The sequence below is a fragment of the Theropithecus gelada genome, chromosome 10 (assembly GCF_003255815.1).
Source record: "Theropithecus gelada isolate Dixy chromosome 10, Tgel_1.0, whole genome shotgun sequence".
Taxonomy (NCBI): Eukaryota; Metazoa; Chordata; class Mammalia; order Primates; family Cercopithecidae; genus Theropithecus; species Theropithecus gelada.
The window spans coordinates 63,989,361-64,009,826 of NC_037678.1; the positions used below are offsets into that span (position 1 = coordinate 63,989,361).

Genomic DNA, 20,466 nt, shown 5'->3' on the forward strand with positions numbered 1-20,466 from the left:
CTGCCTCCATTGGAGATGGGTACAAAGGAAGGGGTCTGGGTGGAAACCGAGAGAGAGAGAGAGAGAGAGAGAGAGAGAAAACTAGAGCGAGCTCCTGGCGAACCTGATTCATCCCTTAGCCCAGGCTGTCCTGACAATCCCTCTGACCTGCACACAACAGAATCGTCGACAAGGGCTTTGGCCGAGATCTTTCTGTTCCCTTCATCTGCAGAGCCCTTCTCCCAGCTCATCCCGTGGCTGACCCTTTCTCATCATTTTGATGTCAGTTCAAGGGTCACCTCCTCAGAGAGGTCACATCCACCCCACCTCAGCACCCATGGCTCCTGTCCATGCTGATGGCTTTCTACTGCCAGCACATGGGACTCTCTGCCTAGGGTCTTGCTCTGGCAGAGGAGGGTGCTGAGCCTGCCTGGGGGAACAGTTAGAAATGCCGGGGGACAAACGCCCTGGGAGTAGCCCTCCACCAGTAAGTGGTGGGGGTTGGTGGTTAACACTCTCCCTTCTTTACTCCTCGGTTGGCACATGTCAGCGGCATATTCTACATGGCTTCCCGGGGACCCCTGCAGCGTGGAGCCCCAGTTGCCTGAAGCCGTAACCTGCTCTTTAGCACATCTTTACTGGCTTCTCCCCTCCCCACCTCACTTCCCCATTCCTCCACTGGCTCTTTCTGGGATCACCTCCCAAATAAGCACCTTGCCCGCTGGTTCCTGGTTCAGGGTCTGATTCTGAGGGCACTCAATCTAAGACCCTTCCCTGGCCCCTCAAAGCAAAGATTCACCACATTCCCCACGTCCTCTCTCCTCTCTGTTTTATTTTTCTCAGCAGAATTGTATCACAATATAAAAATATTTTCATTTCTAGGTTAGTATATCTCTCGCTCGCTAGTCTGTGAGTTCCACAAGGGCTAGGACCTTCCTTGATTTGCTCATCACTGTGGCCCCAGCCTAGCCCAGTGCCAGGCACACAGTAGGTGCTTGATATAATTGTTGCGTGACAGTAGGTTCCCTCATTTCATCCTCACCATCCTCTTTGGTGATGTAGAAAGAGCAAACTGAATCTCTAGGAGTGTAGAAATTCGGTTTGCAAATTACCTGCAAATTTTGGGTTGGGCAAATTACCTGCAGCCCCGTAGCACTAAATGCAGCCTCTCCCAGGAAAGCACGCACCTGAGGGCCAGGTGAGACACCATCCCTGCTGAGGTTCATTTCTGCCCTTTGTCCAAGGAAACTCTCTTGTTTGAAGACATCTTTACAAATTCCATCCTCCTTCCTCTCAGAAGATGGAGGCAGCAAGGAGCTTGTATTAGTTTGCTAAGGCTCCTATAACAAACACCACAGATTGTCTTAAACAACAGAAATCTATTTTCTCACAGTTCTGGAGGTAGGAAACCCAAGATTAAGGTGCCAGAAAATGTGGGTTTTGGTGAGGCTTCTCCTGGCTCACAGACGGTTGCCACCTCACTGTGTCCTTGTGCCACCTGTCCTCTGCTCTCATGGGAAGAGAGACAGCTCTGGTGTCTCTTCCTCTTCTTGTAAAGACACCAGTCCTACTGGATGAGGGTGCTACCCTTAGGACCTCATTTGACCTTCATTACTTCTTTAAAGGCCTTATTGCCAAACACAGTCACCTTGAGAATCAGGGATTCAATATATGAATTTTGGTAGGACACGATTCCATTCACAACAGAGCTCCTTAAGAGAAACATGATGCCAGCCCATGCTGGCCCAGACTGCAAAAAGCCCAGAGGAGCTGGGCACCCACTGTGAGCTGAGCTAACCCAGTGGTGGAGCTGGTGCAGGATCATCAATCACGATGATGCCACGGAGTAGAAAAAGATGAGCCCTCAGATAGCACCGAAGATGAATGGAGAAACTGACATGTGATTAAACTGGGATCTTCTGCTGGTGGCTGACAGCCCACTCTGAGTGCAAAGTTAGCACAGCCGGGCCTGGGCTCTCGGCACTCACAGAGGCACCTGCCTCACCTCCTGCCAAGGGTAAATTACTTTCCCTCGAACCACACAACGTCCTGTCATCCCGACACTGGGAATGAGTGAATGAGGTGCGCAAGGGGACCGGCACAGGTGCTGGGAAGCACAGGAGGGTAATACCATTAGTCACTATTTCAGGCTGTCTTGCCTTTGTTAACAATTAATAATAATAATGAGAGTGCTGGTTGAGCACTTGCTGTAAGTAGTTCAGATACATTTTCTCATTTTCATACATGAATCCAGGGAAGTGAGAGTTAAATAAGTTGGTGAGGGCAACAGCTTCTGGAGCAAACAAAGGGACAGAGAGGGATTCATCCATTTATTCATTCATTCATTTATCCAGCCAATTTTTATTGAGCACCTACTAGTACCATTATATCCACATCATATCCATTATATCCATAGAAGTGAGAAAAGCCCACATGGTCTCTGCCTTCATGGGGCCACATCCTAGTCAGGGAGACAGACAATACAAAACTGACTCAGTAAGATAATTTAGGATACTAATAAATGCTAGGAAGAAAATAAGATGATGCCAGAGAAAGTGACAGAAGCAGCAACCTCAGATAGGGTGGTCAGAGACGGCCTCTCAAAGGAAAGGACATCTGAGCTGAGATCCGAAGGTGAAAGGAGCTGGCCATGGAAGTAGCTGGGGGAAGAGTGTCGTGGACAGAGAGAACAGCAGGTGCAAAAGCTCAAAGCAGAAATTAACTTGGGATGTCTGAGGAGTTGGAAGGAGGCTCATGTGGCTGGCTCTGCAAAGTAAGGCGGGGGGTGGGGGGAGTGTAAGTGAAGTGGCATCAGAGACATAGAGCTTCATAGGCCAGGGTAAAGAGTTGGGATATTTGTTTAATGGGATCCCTCTGGAAGGTTTTCAGCAGGAGGGCTTTCAGTAAGATTGAATTTATACTTTTAAAGGCCCACAGTGACTGCTATATATGGAGAATAGAGAGGAAAGCAAGAAGGGAGAGTAGTTAAAAGGCATGGAGGCCATCAAGGCCTTGCACTATCTGGTGTCAAGACGTAAACTCTTAACTATTTCAGATTATCAACATTCTCATCAGTCACCATCACCACCACCATCATCACCACCACCACCACCATCATTATCATCACCACCACCACTACTACCACAACCACCACCAGCACCATCACAATCATCATCATTACCATCACCAACACCACCACTAACATCATCATCATTTCCATCACCACCACCACCATCATCACCACCAACATAAAAATCATAATCACCATCATCACCACTGCCGCCACCACCACCACCACCATGATCACTATTATCCAAGGCATTGAGATGATAGTGGTTTGGATTAGGATGGTAGCAGGAACAAAGGAGTGAAGTGGGTGGATTGGAGTATATTTTGGAGGGAGATCCAAAAGGCTTGTAGGTAGACCATGGGAGGCAGAGAGGACATTGGTGAACAGAAGCAGCAACTCTGGCTGAATCCCTTGGTACCTCCCCCAACTTGAATAATTTGTCCAATTTTCCTACTGCTGTTCTTGACTCTTCTTGCTGTCACCTACCAGGCACTTGATCTTATTTCAGGAAATCATTGTATGACTGAAAAAGCCTGGATTTGGAATCAGGCATCCAAGTTTCTCACCCTGTGTGTGACTCTGAATCCATGGTTTAACTTGTCTGAAACTCAGTTTCTTCATCCGTAAAGTGGAACTATGGTATAACACTCACCTCATAGGATCATGAGGCTAGTGCTGGGCTAAATTCATGCTTCATTACATCTTGGTTCTTCAGATGGGGCCGCTGGGGAAACTGAGGCTGGCCACTCAGAGGCTGTTAACCAGCTACAAGCTTCAAATGCCCTATTGAGGAATTCCAGGACAGATGTCAATCCCTCCTTACTAGGTCTCCTTGGTTTAAAAGAAATACCTTCTCTCTGATTCTGAGATTATTTGTATTGTGGGATGGGGGAGGGAGGAAGGGACATTGAGGAAGTGACTATTACCAAAACACTTTTAAATATGGGTATTTAAGGCAAAACAGTTCAGATTTACGGTCTAAAATAGTAGAGCTTGCATCTTGACACCAGACTAACCTGTCACTTACCAGTCATGCAAACAAGTAGTGTTAACTTTCCAAGCCTTGGTTTTTCCTCTCCTATAAAAAGGGAATAATAATGTGTCACATAGGGTTGTTGTAAGAATCAAAGGAATTAATATCTGTAAAATGTCGGGTGCACAGTAACTGCTTAGTGACAGCTGCCATCATCATCATCGTTGCCAAAACTAAGACACTGGATTATTGTGAAGATTAAACTTGTCAAGCTCTTGGCATCATCACCATCAGCAGCAGTAACAGCAGCGGCATCACCATCATTATCATCACCATCAGCATCATCATTATCATCACCATCATTGCCATCACCATCATTACATTGTTACCCTCACCATCATCATCTTTACCATCAGCATCATCATCATCATCACCATCAGTGCATCACCATCGTCATAACCATCAAAACCATCAGTAGCATCACCACCACCAGCAGCAGCAGCATCACCATCGTAATCACCACCATCATCACCATCAGCAGCATCACCATCACCACAATCAGCAGCATCACCATCATTATCCCCACCATCACCACCATCAGCAGCATCACCATCATCATCCCCACCATCACCACCATCAGCAGCATCACCATTATCATCCCCACCATCAGCAGCATCACCATCATTATCCCCACCATCACCACCATGAGCAGCATCACCATCATCATCCCCACCATCAGCAGCATCACCATCATCATCCCCATCATCATCACCATCAGCAGCACCACCATCATCATCCCCACCATCATCACCATCAGCAGCACCACCATCACCACCATCAGCAGCATCACCATCATCATCATTACCATCACCACCACAACCACAGCAGCATCAGCATTGCCATCACCATCAGCAGCAGTGGCGGTATCTCACCATCATTGCCTCACAGGGTGAAGCAGGTGCTGTTGATGCCCATCCATATCCCTGTAGCACTTGCCATCTGTGTACAGTGGCCAATGTCTAGTTGCCAGTATCTGTATCTCTTCTTGAGGGCTTTCTCTGAGTATTGGAGAACACTGTGCCTGTGCTCTGGCAGGCGGAAGTACCAGGAAACAAATACCTACACTCCTCCGGAGCAGCCTTCAACCAATGACTCACAGGAGTTGAATAAACACACTGGCTCCCTTGCCCCTCGAGTAGGGTAACTCTAAGAGACATCTTCCACATTGGTGTTTCTCAGAGTTCTCCAGTGGAATTAAGCTCGAGATGCCCCCAGTGGTAGCTTGCTTGTGATTGGGCACCCTTTTATAGACTCCCTCCCCCTCTTTCTCTCATATCCCCACTCTCTTGCATTTCTTAGGACCAGTATTTGCACCTGAATCTTTGCCTCACATTTTGCTTCTGGGGGAACCCAAACCAAAGACACTGGATTATTGTGAAGATTAAATTTGTGAACCTCTTGGCACATGTTAGATGCTCAGTAAACTCATTGTTAAATGAACAAATAAGCGAAGCCTCACCTGGTCTGAGGATACAGACCCAGGGCCGAGGAAAGGAGGAAGGGCGAGACCTGGGACTGTAAGAGATGAAAGGATTCCCAGAGAGGCTGTCCCTGCAATGCCCCCACCCTTCAGCAACAGCTGTCATTACTCTATGCCTCCGCATTCTGAGTTTTCTTCCTGTCCCCCCGGTGGTTGTGGGTTCAAGGCGTGGCTGGACCACATGGGCCAGAGCCCTTTGAGCAGCTCAGCAAGATGCTCTCGTCACCAAGCTCCCATGTCAACTCGCTGGAAGGACAACACCCACCGAGCGCGGGACTAGAGAGAAAAACACTTAGGCAAAGTAAGCGTGACATTGAACTTGTGCCTTTAATGTTTAAACAATTTAAATATCGTATTACAAAATGACAAGGTTATACAAATCAACATGTAAAGCATGAGAGCTGTGAAGCGAAGTCTTCCTCTGCCCAGTTCTCCTGGGGCTGATCATGGCTGCGATGTTGGCTTCCTCTCCCTGAGGCCCCAGCTCCTCATCCTTGAAGGACTCTGAGAGGGCAAGGGGCTTGTCCAAGGTCATAGACCTCTCCTGGTCTTGTTTCTGGTGCTGCTGCCACTACACATTGTAGGGCCACTTTCAAAACAATCTTACGTGGGGGAAAAAAAATCCAACTATCTCTTGATAGAGGTGCTGCATTTTTAAATTTCCTCCAGTCTAGAAGCCATGGACAGAAGCCCATGGAGATCCAAGTGCCCCAAGTGATGGTGTCATAACAGCAAGCTTGATGTAGGAAGCAACTCTCCGGAGAGCTAGGGGGTGGAGGGGAGCGAGGGCTTTGTGTGCGTGGTTAAAACATGAGAACGGTGAAGGGAAGTTCTTCCTCTGTCCAGTTCTCCCAGGGCTGTGTTGGCTTCCCCTCCCTGAGGCCCTGGCCCCTCATCCCCTCTGAGTGGAGAGAGCACTAGTCCTGAGTCTATTTCTGAGGGGTCTGAGAAGCATTTCAGAGAACGATGCCTTGGAAGAAAACTCAGACCTTCCCTTGAAATAGCTTTGTTCTCATGCTGGGTACATGGACACAGAGCCAGCAGGGGAGAGGAGGAGGCATCCAGGCTGCTCCTGAGAGTCGCAGGGTTTAGGTGGGGCTCTGTTTAAGGACCCACTCGCCATGTGGGTTGGCACGGTACAGATCCAAGAGGTAGGCATCTGGGTCCAGGCGATGCTCATCTGTGGGAAGAAGGGGTGAAGGAGGTTGAGTGGGAGGCTATGGGAGACGCTGTTCCCCTGCGCAGAGCCCTTCACCAGGCAGAGCACTGTCCCCTGGCTGTATGCATTTTAACTGCTACAGCTCACAGTTACCTCTTCTGCTGGAGGACTGAGCTCCGCTGAGGGAAGATGCCTTGCCAGAAGAGTGACATCCCCTCCCCCTGGGAAAGCCCACAGTCAAAGACCGATGGACACAGACTACCAAAGACTAGTCTCCTTGCCTCAAAATGCAACCACTCTGATGTGATTTGTGCTCTAGAGCCCCCTAGTGGATCAGGCCAAGCTCCAGGATGCAGACACTCCTGGTCCCTGCCCTTTCCCTATCCTCCTTCACTCCTTCCCTTGGAACCCTTTTCTTGAGGGGCACCCGCTCAGTGCATCATGTACTACTGATGCCATGTCTTAGCCTCTGCTTCTTGGCCAGTGGCCCTCAAAGTGTGGCCCCTCGACCAGCAGCATCCGCAACTTCTGGGAACTCATCAGAAACACACATTCTCAGGCCCCACCATCTGTGTCTTAGCCCTCCAGGGGATCCTGAGGTTCCGGTAAAGTCTGAGGATCATTGTTCTAGAGAATGCAAAGGGAAACAGCTGCCCATCCTTGGTTCCCACAGAGCCAGGGACCTCCCAGAGCCGGACATTTATTTGCAGAATTCCTTAAGGACTCCTTGGCCCCTGGGCCAGGGATGAGGTCCATCCCAGCTAGGGTGCCCCAGAGGAGTCAGTTTCACTGGTGGAACTGCCAACCTTGACACTAAACAAACCTTCTGCCTCTCTCTGCCAGCCTGAGGCCAGCTCCAGGCAAAATCCAAACTCTAGGATAGGCTCCTAAGACTTGCACTTTAACCCTACAGCAGGACTCTGCCTGATTTCATTGGAGATAGAGGCCTGAGGGGAAGGCTTATCTCCAGGCAGACTCTGGCCTCCCCCAGAAGGGCTCAGTGAAACTCTGAGGTCGAAGAACTCCCAGGGACCTGGGCTCTGTTCCCGTTTCCCACAGTGGAACTTACTGATATTCCCTCCAACTTCATAGAGGAGGATGTTGGCTGACTCCATGGGCCTGTGGCTGTAAAACAGAGAAAGAAAAAAAAAACTCCTGCCTTTTCCTTCTAGAAACAGCAAGACCAACAACTGTGATGGCCCCCAGGTCTGGAAAGGGCAGTCCTCACTGATTTTCGGTCCCACTGGGGAGAAGACGTATAAGGACCCTCCTGAGAGAGCTGGAGCCAGTGACAGAGTCCAGCAACCAGGGGCTGGGGAGAGGTAGCTGGAGGGCACGTGGTGAGGCTCAGCCAGAGGTGCACCCCACTGCGAGGCTCCTTCCTTCCAGGCATCAAAATGGAGACTGTAAGGGCAGGGGAATGAGTGGTGACAGATGGGGACGGGAGCCTGCGGTGAGGGGAAGATTTTGTGTCAAGATGGATTATGGACATTGTATGATTACATATGATAATTACGCTTATCATGTAAGAATCACAATTATTATATGATAATTATGGGTATCCTGAGTTCAATTCCACAGCCTCTTATCTGCCATGTGGCCTCAAGCAAGCCCCTTCTCTTTTCTGAGTCTTAGTGCTCCCATCTGTTCAAAGAGGAGCTGAACCAGACAGTTGCTGAAGATGACAGTCTGAGGATTCCTTGTGCCAATGCCAAGAAGGAAACTCTTGAGGGCTCAGGCTGTTTCCTGTACCCTGGGAATGATGGCTGCACATCAGCCCCCGACCTTCTTCCAGATCCTTGGCCAGGCTCTGCTCCTTGCTGCAGAACCTTTGCCGTGCAGTTTTCTGTGCCAGGAAACCTCACCTCACTCCCAGACAACACCAGCTTCCTTGTCTTCCAGACACATTATTCCCTGCATTTCTTATGAAACCTAATACAGTTTGTAACTTGATCTTTGGTTCGTGACTATTTGCTTTATGTCCAGCTCCTCCTCAGGGCTGTGGGCTCTTAAGAGCAGGGCCTCTGTCTGTTCTTTTCATGCCTAGTCTATAATTCTCTTAATACATGGTGGGCCAGGTGTGGTGGCTCACGCCTGTAATCCCAGCACTTTGGGAGGCTGAGCTGGGCAGATCACTTGAGGTCAGGAGTTTGACACCAGCCTGGCTAACACGGTAAAACCCTATCTCTACTAAAAATACAAAAAAATTAGCCAGGCATGGTGGCAGACGCCTGTAATCCCAGCTACTTGGGAGGCCGAGGCAGGAAAATCGCTTCAACCTGGGAGGAGGAAGTTGCAGTGAGCCAAGATCGCGCCACTGCCCTCCAGCTTAGGTGACAGAGTGAGACTCCGTCTCAAAACAAAACAAACAAACAGAAAAACATGGTGCCTGGTGGTGGGCATTCATTAAATACTATTAAAATGAATGAGTGAGTGGTAGTCATAATGATTATTACTTGCAGCCAAGAAGCTCTCTAAGGTTGGAGAACCCATCTGACCACCCCAGAAAGGGAAGGCCAGGCCAGGCCAACAGCATGTGTAACTCCCTGGTGGCCTTCAGCTCCGGGGTGCAGAGCCCTCCCTGCAGGGGAGGGGCTCCTGCCTCCAGGAGGTGCCCCTTACTGTAGAAGGAGGCTGTTCATGTCCTCACTGCCTTCTTGACCCTTGGAACCAGTGCTGAGGTGCTCTGTGAACTGCCTCAGGACGTGGGCCACTTTGGTGCTGGGGGTGAGAGGCACCTTCAAGGGATCCTTGATAGGCCAGACCACCTGGATCTTTGCCACCTTGGGAGTCTGCAGAGAAAGAGAGGAAGATCCATATACACAGGAGCCTGCATGCCTGGAGTTCAAACATGGATGCATAAACATGCATACATGGCACTTACACAAATGCCCACGCTGAAAATCACAAGACGCCACATACACACACACGCACACGCATGCCGGCCACTTGGGCACAGATCACAGACATACACATTCTGGATGTGTATACACACAGACACAGAGAAACACGCCTGTGTTTCTACGCCTGTGTTTGTGTTTCTATGCCTGTGTTTCGCACTCGTACACATAGCAGGGGTACATGCAACGTACCCACAAACACAGACATGTAGGTTTGTATAAAGACCCATCACCCACACATCGTGCACGATGCAGCCTCGACGCTCATCAATTTCTCTGATTGGGACTTTAATAAGGAACCGTGTTCAGGAACCCTCCCAGGAATACTCAGCATTTTTGGAAGGCTCTTCCCTTCTACTATCCCCCTCCCAGCCCCAATCACCTCACACCCCGCAGAGCGACCCCCATTTTCCCAACCCTCGGCCCGGGGCTGCCTAAAAATGGGGCGGAGGAGATGGCCTCTAGGGGAAGTCTCCAAGTCACTCCATTTCCCCTCCCCAACTCGCTTCTAAGCCCTTGTTTCGCAGCCACGCCTCCTCGCTCCCCGTGACGGCGCCGCAGCGCCCCCTGGTGGTCTCACTGGGCCGTTGCTGGTAGCCCGGTAGCGGAGACCTGGAGGACGGTAAGCACCACGCTCCAGGTGCCCTCCTGTCGCCTAGGGCCCTTCTCCACCTGTCTGGGGTCGGAGGCACTCACCGCCTCGAGGCTGTCCCCCGCCTTGTCCCTATCTGCGTGCATCCTCCGCAGCCAAGTCTTGAGGCCCGCGTCGCAGAGCTGAGGGCGCCTGCTGCTGCTGTCGTTCAGTTTTCGCACCTGGGCGACCAGGAAAGAGGCGACCTGGGCAGAAAGGATCGAGTCTCGGCAGGGTGATAGGACTGCTGAGGCCGAGAGGCAGAGCCCCCTCCAGGGTCATCGTGGCCTCTTCCCTGGCCCAGCGTCCCACAGGGCTTGGAAATACGCATGTGCTGGACTTGGGAAGGAAGCACTGGTTTGGTGGAATGAGGAGGGGGCCTTCAGCCCCTAAAGTGGGCCTTGGAGTAGGGGACCCTGAGAGTGGAGCCCACCCTGAGGCTTAGTGGACAGTGGTTCCCCTCGACAGAGGCTGGAGGGTCCTGCACCTGCTGAGGGATAGCTGCTTACTGGCACACTCAGGCAGGGGTGTCCCCAAAACACACCTGGGGCAGGCTCTGCTCTGAGAACCTCCAGACAGCCCACACTGGGGGATTCCTATAGAGGCCTCCAGCTCAACTCATGCCTCTCTGTGGGATCCGAACCCAGTAAAGTCTGAGAACCCAGACTCCATGGACCCTGATAATAACACGTTTCTGTCTCCCAGGGTCTGATGGAACTGGGGTTGATTCTGAACTCCCCTCTTTGCTATGTGTGTGCTGACTAAAGGTGACACACACGGGGAAGGGCAAGGGTGATGGGGTTCTCCCCTTTCACTTTTTCTACATCTATGTTGTCTGAAGCTTTTCTAACAAGAAAACATTCAGGAATTTCTTGAATTTTAAAAGCTCTCTCCAATAAAAAGAAGTATAACAATCCAATGTCTTTTAGTAGCAACATTATCTCAAAGGGCTGAGTGCAGAGAAGAAAGGAACTATGGGGGTGTAAGGAGTGTATGAGGGAGGAGTAGGGGACTTTTGACAGAGGCGTTGACTCTTGAATTAAGAGGTCTTGAAGAATGAGCGGAGGACAGCAGGCTTCTGCCATTTAAAAAAAAAAAGGTGGGGGGAAGAGAATTACAGGCAGAGTAAACTGCATAAGCAAAAATTCAGAAGTGTGAAGTACTAGATGAGTTTGGAGTGCCAGCTGGCACTTGCTGTGTTTAGAACACAGAAGAGTGCCCAGCAGGGTCAGAGAGAAACTGAGAACAGTCAAAGAGGGCTTCACTTGCTGGTTTCTGGAATAGGAAATCTAACCTAATGACTTCACGGAAGGAGGGAGGGATAGGAGGAAGGACTGTGGTTGGATGGATGAGTGGACAGTTGGATAGATGCATGGTTGGTAGATGAGTGGGTGGATGGATGGGTAGATAGTTGGATAGATGCATGGTTTAGTTGGATAGATGCATGGTTGGGTAGATGGGTGGATGGATGGATGGGTGAATGAGTGGATGGATGGATTGGTAGATGAGTGGATAGATGCATGATTGGTGGATGGGTGAGTGGATGATAGATTGGCGGATGGGTGGATGGGGGAGTTGGAGGAATTAATGGGTGGATGGGTGGTAGGTAGATGGGTGGGGGGATAGGCGGGTGGGTGAGTGGGTGGGTGATGGGCAGATGCATAAATGGATGGGTGGGTGAGTGAGTGGATGGATGGATGGATGGGTAGGTGGGTGAGTGGGTGGGTGGATGGGAGACTAAATGGAAGTATGAATGAACAGATGGAGGGAAGAGGATACACATCTCTGGGTGAGAAAGCAGCCTGGTCAGCAGTGGTAGATGGTGCTACCTTGTGTTCACAGAGTCTCAGGAGCTGGAGGGGTCTCAGTGCTGCGGGCACCATGCTGACCCTGCAGAGGGGCCTCTCTCCTCCTCTGGCTCCTCGCCTTGCTGTCACTTGTTACTCAGGGCAAAGCTCATAGTGGGGGCAGGGGGGCAGGAGCATCCCTGTTATCTGGTTCCGGGCTCTGTTTTAGGCAGGCCCTGTGATCCTGGGCCTCAGGGATGGGGCTTTCTCAGCAGTATAAAAGCTTTGATGTGAAGGAATTATTTGTGGGAGTTGGGGGAACTCCTGCAATCTGGGGTAGACCAGATGGCAGCAGACTGACAGAGAGGCGTGGCAGTGGAGACAGAAAGGGAAGACACTTCTTGGTCACTAAGGCAGGGGGAAGAAGAAAACACAGTCCTGTGCAGAGGCCAACAAAGGGCCTGGAAGGGACACACTAAGAAACTGAAAGGACAATGCCCAGGCTCCTGGAGAGCAGGGGCGGCAGGGCAGCGGCACCCAGAGGAGGGATACCCAGCACCCAGCAGCACTCACCGTCCACAGCAGATCCTGGTAGTGCACCATTATCTGCACCACCTCGGCTGCCCCCTCTGCCAGCTGCTTCTCCTTGCCTTTGGGGAGTTTGGGGGGCCGTCCATGGTGCAGAAAGAGGTTAGGGGCCATCACGGTGGAAACATTCCACAGAGTCATCTTGTTGTGCTGTTCCCGGGCCACCACCTTCCTGAGGAATTCCAGCAGCGCCTGGGGAAGGGGGCAGAATCTCCCTCAAACCTCAGCCCATCCCTGGCGCCTCCCCACCATCCCCAGGGCATCCTGATGCATGACAAGGGGGCACTAGGAAGGAGCCAGGAGCTGGGAGGGCAGCAAGAGGGGCTCCTGTTCCAGCTGTGCCACGAGCCCACTCCGCGGCCTCTCTGTGTCTCCATTTCCTGCTCTGCGGTGTGTCCAAAACACTTTCCCCCCTGCTCCCTCAGAGACTAATGAGACAACTGGGTCAGACTTCGGCTTCCAGGTAGAAAAGGGCCACAGGTCTGGAACATGGGTCATTTCCTGGTGAGGCCTGGGACAGCTGCTTCTTTCTGGAGTCTGGATCTTCCCAAAATGCAAAGGAAAGAATAGGGAAGCAGAGATGCTGGGAAGAGCAGGGGAAGGTGATAAGACCTACTATTTACATGTATTCTTTGTGTTCCTGGGCCTTTAGTTGGTACATCTTATTTAATCCTCACAGCAACTTTATAAGGTAGTTTTTTTATTGTTGTTTTTTGTTTTTGTTTTTGTTTTTGAGTCAGAATGTCACTGTGTCACCCAGGCTGGAATGCAGTGGTGTGATCTTGGCTCAGCTCCCTGCAACCTCTGCCTCCCAGGTTCAAGTGACACACCCACCTCAGCCTCCTAAGTCGCTGGGATTACAAGTGTGCACCACCACACCCAGCTAATTTTTGTATTTTTTGTAGAGACGGCATTCACCGTGCTGGGCAGGCTGGTCTCAAATTCCTGACCTCAAATGATCCTCCCGCCTTGGCCTCCCAAAGTGCTGGGATTACACACATGAGCCACTGCGCTTGGTCAAGGTAGCTCTTATTATTGCATGCGTTTTATAGAGAAGGAAACAAGCTTGGAGAATGCACCAAGAGTCACACAGCCAGTAAGGACAAAGGGACAGAGTGAAGAAGGGAGGGACTGAAGAAGGGAGGGAGGGATTGATGGATGAATGGATGGATGGGTGGATGGATAAAGAAAAGAAGATGAATAGATGGATGAATGAGGATAAATTCATCATGAAATGAGGAAGGAAGAAAATGAGGAAGGAAGAAAAAATGGAAAGGAGGTGGGAGGGAAGGAGGGAGGGAGGAAGAAAGGAAGGGAGGGAGGGAGGGAGAGGGGATAGGAACAGAAGACACATATTGAATACACTGCAAAGCATCATCTTCTACCCTATGATTCCTTATGAGTTAGCTTTTATGATTTCCAAAACAATTAGACAAGATGCTATTAATGCTATTATCATCCTCATTTTACTGAAAAGGAAGCAGAAACTCAAACAGGAAGATCTGGGGCCTCTTCACAGGCTGACCCTGGAGGTACATCTGGAGTCTGACCGAAGGACAGCCAAGAGGGTCTAGGGAGCTGGGCGAAGGCTGAGCATCCACTCCTATATGACAAGGGGAATTTGCTAAGGGTCTTTTCCCAAACTGATTCAGCACAGAACACCAGTGCTGTGCAATGCTTTCCACAACAAAAGAGGTCCCTGATCAACTGAGTTTTTAGAGTGCTGTATACTCTAATCCCACTTGGAGATTCCTCTCAATGCCTCAACATACCAAAGGCTTTGAGAAGTCCTGGGGAGAAAAATATTCTTAATCTTGTTTCATGAACTTTGTGTTTACTTATGCAGGCTTGGCCACAAGGTGCTAACACTTGTTAGCACCACGTGGAACTGACGCTCTGCAGTGCCCACTCTGGGACTATCCCCTTTCAGGACTCATCCACTTTCTTTAGGAAAAAGTCTCAAGAGAGGTCTGTGTGGGTCGTCACTGAACCCTAGCACCTGGCAGAAGTTGCTGAATGAATGAATAAATGAGCACATTTGGAGCCATGACTGTGGGTGTGGGCTGACATGGCAAAGTGGTGGTGGTGCATGGTAACTCTTACCTTTAAGGCATTTCTGTTGGGTTCTGGGAGGATGAGGATGAGCAGGTGAAGAACCTGCAGGCGCTGCTTCAGGTCGGGGATGTCTGCGGGAAGGGAGGGACCTCAGTCTCCATGGGAGGCTCAGGGACTCCCTCCCTCAGTCTGGTCTCTTCTTGGGGAAATTCCAGAGCTGGAAAGCCAGGGAACAGCCAGGAATCCCTTTTTTCGTAAGGTGCGGGACTATTTCCTTATCTAGTGTTGGCTCAGACAGAGCCCTGACCAGTGCTGGTGGAGCGGTTCACTCGCTATACTTTGTGTAGCAAAATAAACACACACATGCGTGTGCATGCACGCACATGCCGCACACACCCAGATATGCAGTCCAGGCTACAGCCCAGGGTCAGAAATGCAATGAACCAGCAAATCACCCTTAGGAAGGGAGACAGAGAGCTCAGTGGGCCCAGACAGAAGGTTTCATGAAACTCTCTGTATTGTAAAGGTTGAAAAGGAAAAGCTGTCTCACACCTGGTGTCAGGATCTCCGGGGAGAGGAGGCGGGTAGGAGGAGGTAGTAGTTATAGATTCAAAGAAGGAGTTCATCAGAGCCAGACGAGATCCAGCAGCTGAGAGCTGCCTGGAACCTGGAGAAGAGCCGCATAGGAGACACAGAGGCTGAGCACCCGGGGCCCCAGGCCTACAACCCCGTATGACCGATCCTTCCTTCCTTCCTTCCTTCCTTCCTTCCTTCCTTCCTTCCTTCCTTCCTTCCTTCCTTCCTTCCTTCCTTCCTTCCTTCCTTCTTTCCTTCCTTCCTTCCTTCCTTCCTTCCTTCCTTTCTTCCTTCCTTCCTTCCTCCCTCCCTCCCTCCCTCCCTCCCTTCTTTCCTTCTCTCACTTATCAACAAATACCTATCAAGTACCTGTCAGGTGCTATGCTCAGTCTAGGCACCTGGGACACAATAGTGAAGGAGGAAAATAAAGTCGCAGGCTTGTGGAGCTTACATTTCAGAGGGGAGACATAATACACAAGCAAAGAATAAATCAGAGTATGATGGGCATCACTGCATCATTATAGAGGCTAGCAGGCAGCACGGAGTGTGGGGTCACGGAAGGCCCTCACAGGCTCTGACAGCCAGCTGAAACTTGAAAGGCAGGAAGCAGCCAAATGAGGGCGGAGGGAGGTTCCAATCAGAGACAGCAGCAAGTGCAGATGCTCCAGGGAAGGAAAGAGGAGGGGGAACAGCAAAGTGGGAGGGCCTGACCAGACAGTGGGGAAGGAGGAGGCCAGGAAGAAAGGGGGCCAGAAATAGGCAGGACCTGAGCCGAAGCAGGTGGGCCCAGTAAGGAGTGGAATCTTATTACAAGGGTGCTGTAGAGGATGGTAACAGCATAGGGAAGGGATATGATTTATGTTTTGCAATGAGGTCGAGGCCAGGCCTGATGATTCATGCCTGTAATCTCATCACTTTGGGAGGCTGAAGTGGGAGGATCACTTGAGGCCACGAGTTTGACACTAGCCTGGGCAACATAGCGAGACCCCTGTCACTACAAAAACATTTTAAACAAGTATGCCAGGCATGGTCTCATGTGCCTATATTCTTAGCTACTTGGGAGGCTGAGGCAAGAGAATCACTTCAACCCAAGAGTTCAAGGTTGCAGTGAGCTAGGATCATGCCACTGCACTCCAGCCTGGGTGACAGAGCAAGACCCCGTCTCTTAAAAAAAAAAAAAAAAAGAAAAGAAAAGAAGAAGAAAAAAGAAAACAAACAAAACACTGAGGTTGTGAGAATCAAAGGTCAGAGAAGACTTCTCAGGATCCCTGTCCCCTCCCCTAGCTTGGGGGTGGAAATCAGACTGCCTGAGTCTTGAAGCTTTTTGGAGAATTCAGAGAGACAGGGAGAACCTCATGGTCATGAATGAGATCTCAGGAGAGCTGCTCTATTTTTCTGAGAAAAATAGAAGTGACTATGTTTGGTCCAGACAGGAACATATATATGCAGACTATACATAGAGCAAGGTCCGTGCAATACATGCTGATCTGCAGATGCGCGCACAGATGGACACAGATGGACGTGATCTGCAGACGCGCACACAGATGGACGCGATCTACAGACGCGCACACAGATGGACATGATCTGCAGACACGCCCACAGATGGACACAGATGGACATGATCTGCAGACGCGCACACACAGATGGACACGGATGGACGCAATCTGCAGACGCACACACACAGATGGACGCGATCTGCAGACGCCCACACAGATGGACGCAATCTGCAGACGCGCACACACAGATGGACGCGATCTGCAGACGCACACACAGATGGACGCGATCTGCAGACGCCCACACAGATGGACGCGATCTGCAGACGCACACACAGATGGACGCGATCTGTAGACGTGCACACAGATGGAAGTGCACACACGTGTGTCCACAGATACACGGGTAGACAATGCTGATAAGCTCAACCCCATGGATGTCAAGATGTGAAGGAAACCAGTCCACTCGTCCACGTGAGAACTAATAGGGACTGTAGTGAGCAAAACCTTAGCCTCCTCTCCTCACACACTTGCACATGCACACATGCCATACAACACACACAGGACACGCGTGCACATGCGTATACACACATATTGGGCTCACATGCTCACACTTGCTTCTTCCCTCATTGGTTGGACATTTCTGCAACAGACATTTCCAGGAACAGGCAGTCCTGCCTTTGCATGGCTTCCCTCTCCAACCAAGGCCAGTGACATCCAACTCTCCATCCTTGCACAGGCTAAGGGCTTGGGCACACTCACTGGGCACCACAGCGAAGGCCGGGAGGTACTCAGCCGTGAGCAAAGGTGTCGGCAGCTTCCGGATGAACCTTTTGAGCAAATCGGAGGCGTCATTGTGATGAACCTCGTCCCAGCTAAAAAGGCCAGCATAGAAGTCTTTCTCCAGCTTCTGTTCCAGCCCCTACAGGAAGGAGGGTATGAAAACACAGTTGGCCCAGGGCTCCAGTAGAAGCTGCTCTACCACTTCCCTGGGGCTCGGTTGCCTCATCTGCAAAGTGGGGACAACAAGAGCACCTCCCTCGTGGGGTTGAAGTGAGGACGAAATGGCCTAAAGTGCGTGTCACTGAGCACAGGGCTCTGCTCATTAAGCGTTGGTGGTCTGACTCCAGGGCCCATGCTCTCCGCCACCATGCTCATCATGCCACCTTCAGCCTCTCAAACCCTCAACCCACACAGAGACCAAAGACAGATCACCGGCGAGCCAGGGACTGGATTCTCTCCTGGCTTAACACACATGTGAGGATGGGGGAGATGCAGCCTCAGTGAAGCAGGGGAAGCCAAACCATTACCTTGACCCTGGCCTGGGATCCGGGCACCCTGAGAATGCCTTCTGTGTCCAGTCCTCTCTTTTCCAAACAGGACAGCAGCTGTCAGAGAGAGAAACCAGCACTTAAACTAGGAAAAGCTGAAAAGCAGGATTCAAAATGGTGTGTTTGTCTCCCATGAAAATCAGAAAGAGGGGAGTACCCGGAGAAGGGTTTCCTTCAAAATAATAATAGTTTTTGTGACCACCTCCATGAGCCAGGCATTGTGAGAGCTTCATACAGATGTTTCTCATTTAATCATTGATAAGAGGAGGATACTGTTATCATCATCCCAATTTACAGATGTTGAAAGGGAGGCTAATGAAAGTTCAAAAATCCACCCTTGACTTGAAGATTCAGAAGTTAAAAAGAAAAGAAAAAAAAATCCACCCCAGGGATCACTTGAGGCCAGGAGTTCGAGACCAGCGTGAGCAACATAGTGAGACCCTGTCTCTACAAAAAAGTTAAGACAAAAATTTATAAAATAAAAACAACAACAACAACAAAAATCTACCCGGGTCTCTGAGCTAGCGAGTGCCAGAGCCAGTATTTGAACCCAGGTCTGCCTGATTCTAAAGCCCATCCTTTCACCCCTTTGCTAGATGTCTCCTGACAATGGTCCCCAGAGCCGGCCTCCGAAGGATTACATAAACCCAAGCTGGGGACGACTTACGGCCTGAAGGACCAGTGGGACCTGTGTGCTGGGGAGGACTTTGTGGTCAGCTTCTAGCAGGCTGTCAAGGGGCACACCGAAGAGGCGAGTTTCTGCAGGAAATCAAAGAGCAGAAGGTGCGTTTCACTTCCTGGAACGACCACTGGGCTTGGACCTGCAAGATCTCCTGGGCAACTAGAATCAGACCCCTTTCCCTGTGGAAGGACTGAGCTCTCGAGAGAACAGCCGGCCCCAAACCTCTCCTCTTGAGCAGATTATTTGGCCTCAGCAGTAATGAAAACATCACTGCTGAGGAGATATGTCTCAGAGCAGAAAATCTCAGCTGGATAAAGAAGTATTGAAAGGGCTGGGTGCGGGGGCTCAAGCCTGTAATCCCAGCACTTTGGGAGGCCAAGGTGAGCGGATCACCTGAGGTCAGGAGTTCGAGACTAGCTTGGCCAACGTGGCGAAACCCCGTCTCTACTAAAAACACAAAAAAATTTTAGCCGAGCATGGTGATGGGTGTCTGTAATCCCAGCTACTTGGGAGGCTGAGGCAGGAGAATTGCTTGAACCTGGGAGGCGGAGGTTGCAGTGAGCCAAGATCACACCACAGCACTCCAGCCTTTCGATCTTATTCGGCAATAAGAGCGAAACTGTCTCACAGAAAAAAAAAAAAAAAAAAAGTCTTAAAAGGGAAGTACGCTGCTGCTTCAGGGAGCACCAGGTATAAAAATGTAACAGCAGCCCTGGGTCGAGCTCTGGCTCTGCAGGATGGGCCAGGTTCTAGAGAATGTATTCCCCAGGTCCATCTTAACCACCCTGGCTTGAAGTCTTCTCAGGCAAACTCCTCCTTCCACATTTTCTCCACACCTTCCTTCTTTCTCCCTTCTCCGGCCTGCCCCAGCTCTGCTAAATTCCTCCCCCTGGTCTTTTTTATTCCCCATCCTCTTGTCTTTAAAGAAACAAACCAAAAAACCAAACCAAAACAAACCAAAAAAATCACAGTGCATAGTGCTGACAATGACACAGCAAGATGAACACTTTCGCACACTGCTGAAGGGCAATATTATCTCAAGAACTTAACTCATAAATGTAATCTAAAGTAATCTAAGATGCATTCAAAAGCATATACACAGCAGTAGTGATTGTGTCTTACAGTAGGAAAGATATGGGCATCAAAAATGTCCGCTAATAGCGAAATGGTTAAATATATTAGAATACATCCACAAGGAGGGAAATAGTGCAGTGATTAAAAATCGTGTTTTCACTGAGGCAAGGTGGCTCACGCCTGTAACCCCAGTACTTTGGGAGGCTGAGGTGTGAAGGTCATTTGAGCCCAGGAGTTCGAGCCAGGTCTGGGCAACATGGAAATACCGCCTCTCTACAAAAAAATACAAAAATTAGCAGGGTGTGGTGGCACACACCTGCAGTGCCAGCTACTCAGGAGGCTGAAGTGGGAGGCTCACCTGAGCCTGGGGAATTTGAGGCTGCAGTGAGCTGTGATCATGCCACTGCACTCCAGCCTGGGCAAGAGAGAGACAGACTCTGTCTCAAAAATAAATAAATAAATAAATAAAAATCATGTTTTCAAGGAATATTTAATAGTTGTGGTAGATGTCACTATTGTTCTAAATTCATTACCCCTCTTTGTATCCACACCGTTGGCCATGTGAATTTGCAAATCTTCCCATTAGGGAAGCACAGCGTACCTCCTCACCCCTTGCTAGGCCATGTAACTA

General features: G+C 50.2%; 1 protein-coding gene across 1 annotated transcript in view; it reads right to left on the reverse strand.

Moving 5' to 3' along the window:
• Positions 1 to 5,871: 5,871 nt before the first annotated feature.
• Positions 5,872 to 20,466, reverse strand: part of ARHGAP40 (Rho GTPase activating protein 40) — a 48,513-nt gene continuing 33,918 nt past the window's right edge. The window contains exons 7-15 of the mRNA XM_025399830.1: positions 18,747 to 18,838; positions 18,059 to 18,136; positions 17,511 to 17,670; positions 14,731 to 14,813; positions 12,613 to 12,819; positions 10,318 to 10,458; positions 9,344 to 9,513; positions 7,791 to 7,846; positions 5,872 to 6,742 (exon numbers count right to left, since the gene is read on the reverse strand). Coding sequence (XP_025255615.1) covers positions 6,651 to 6,742; positions 7,791 to 7,846; positions 9,344 to 9,513; positions 10,318 to 10,458; positions 12,613 to 12,819; positions 14,731 to 14,813; positions 17,511 to 17,670; positions 18,059 to 18,136; positions 18,747 to 18,838 — 1,079 coding nt within the window. The 3' untranslated portion in view covers positions 5,872 to 6,650. The remainder of the gene's footprint in view (positions 6,743 to 7,790; positions 7,847 to 9,343; positions 9,514 to 10,317; positions 10,459 to 12,612; positions 12,820 to 14,730; positions 14,814 to 17,510; positions 17,671 to 18,058; positions 18,137 to 18,746; positions 18,839 to 20,466) is intronic.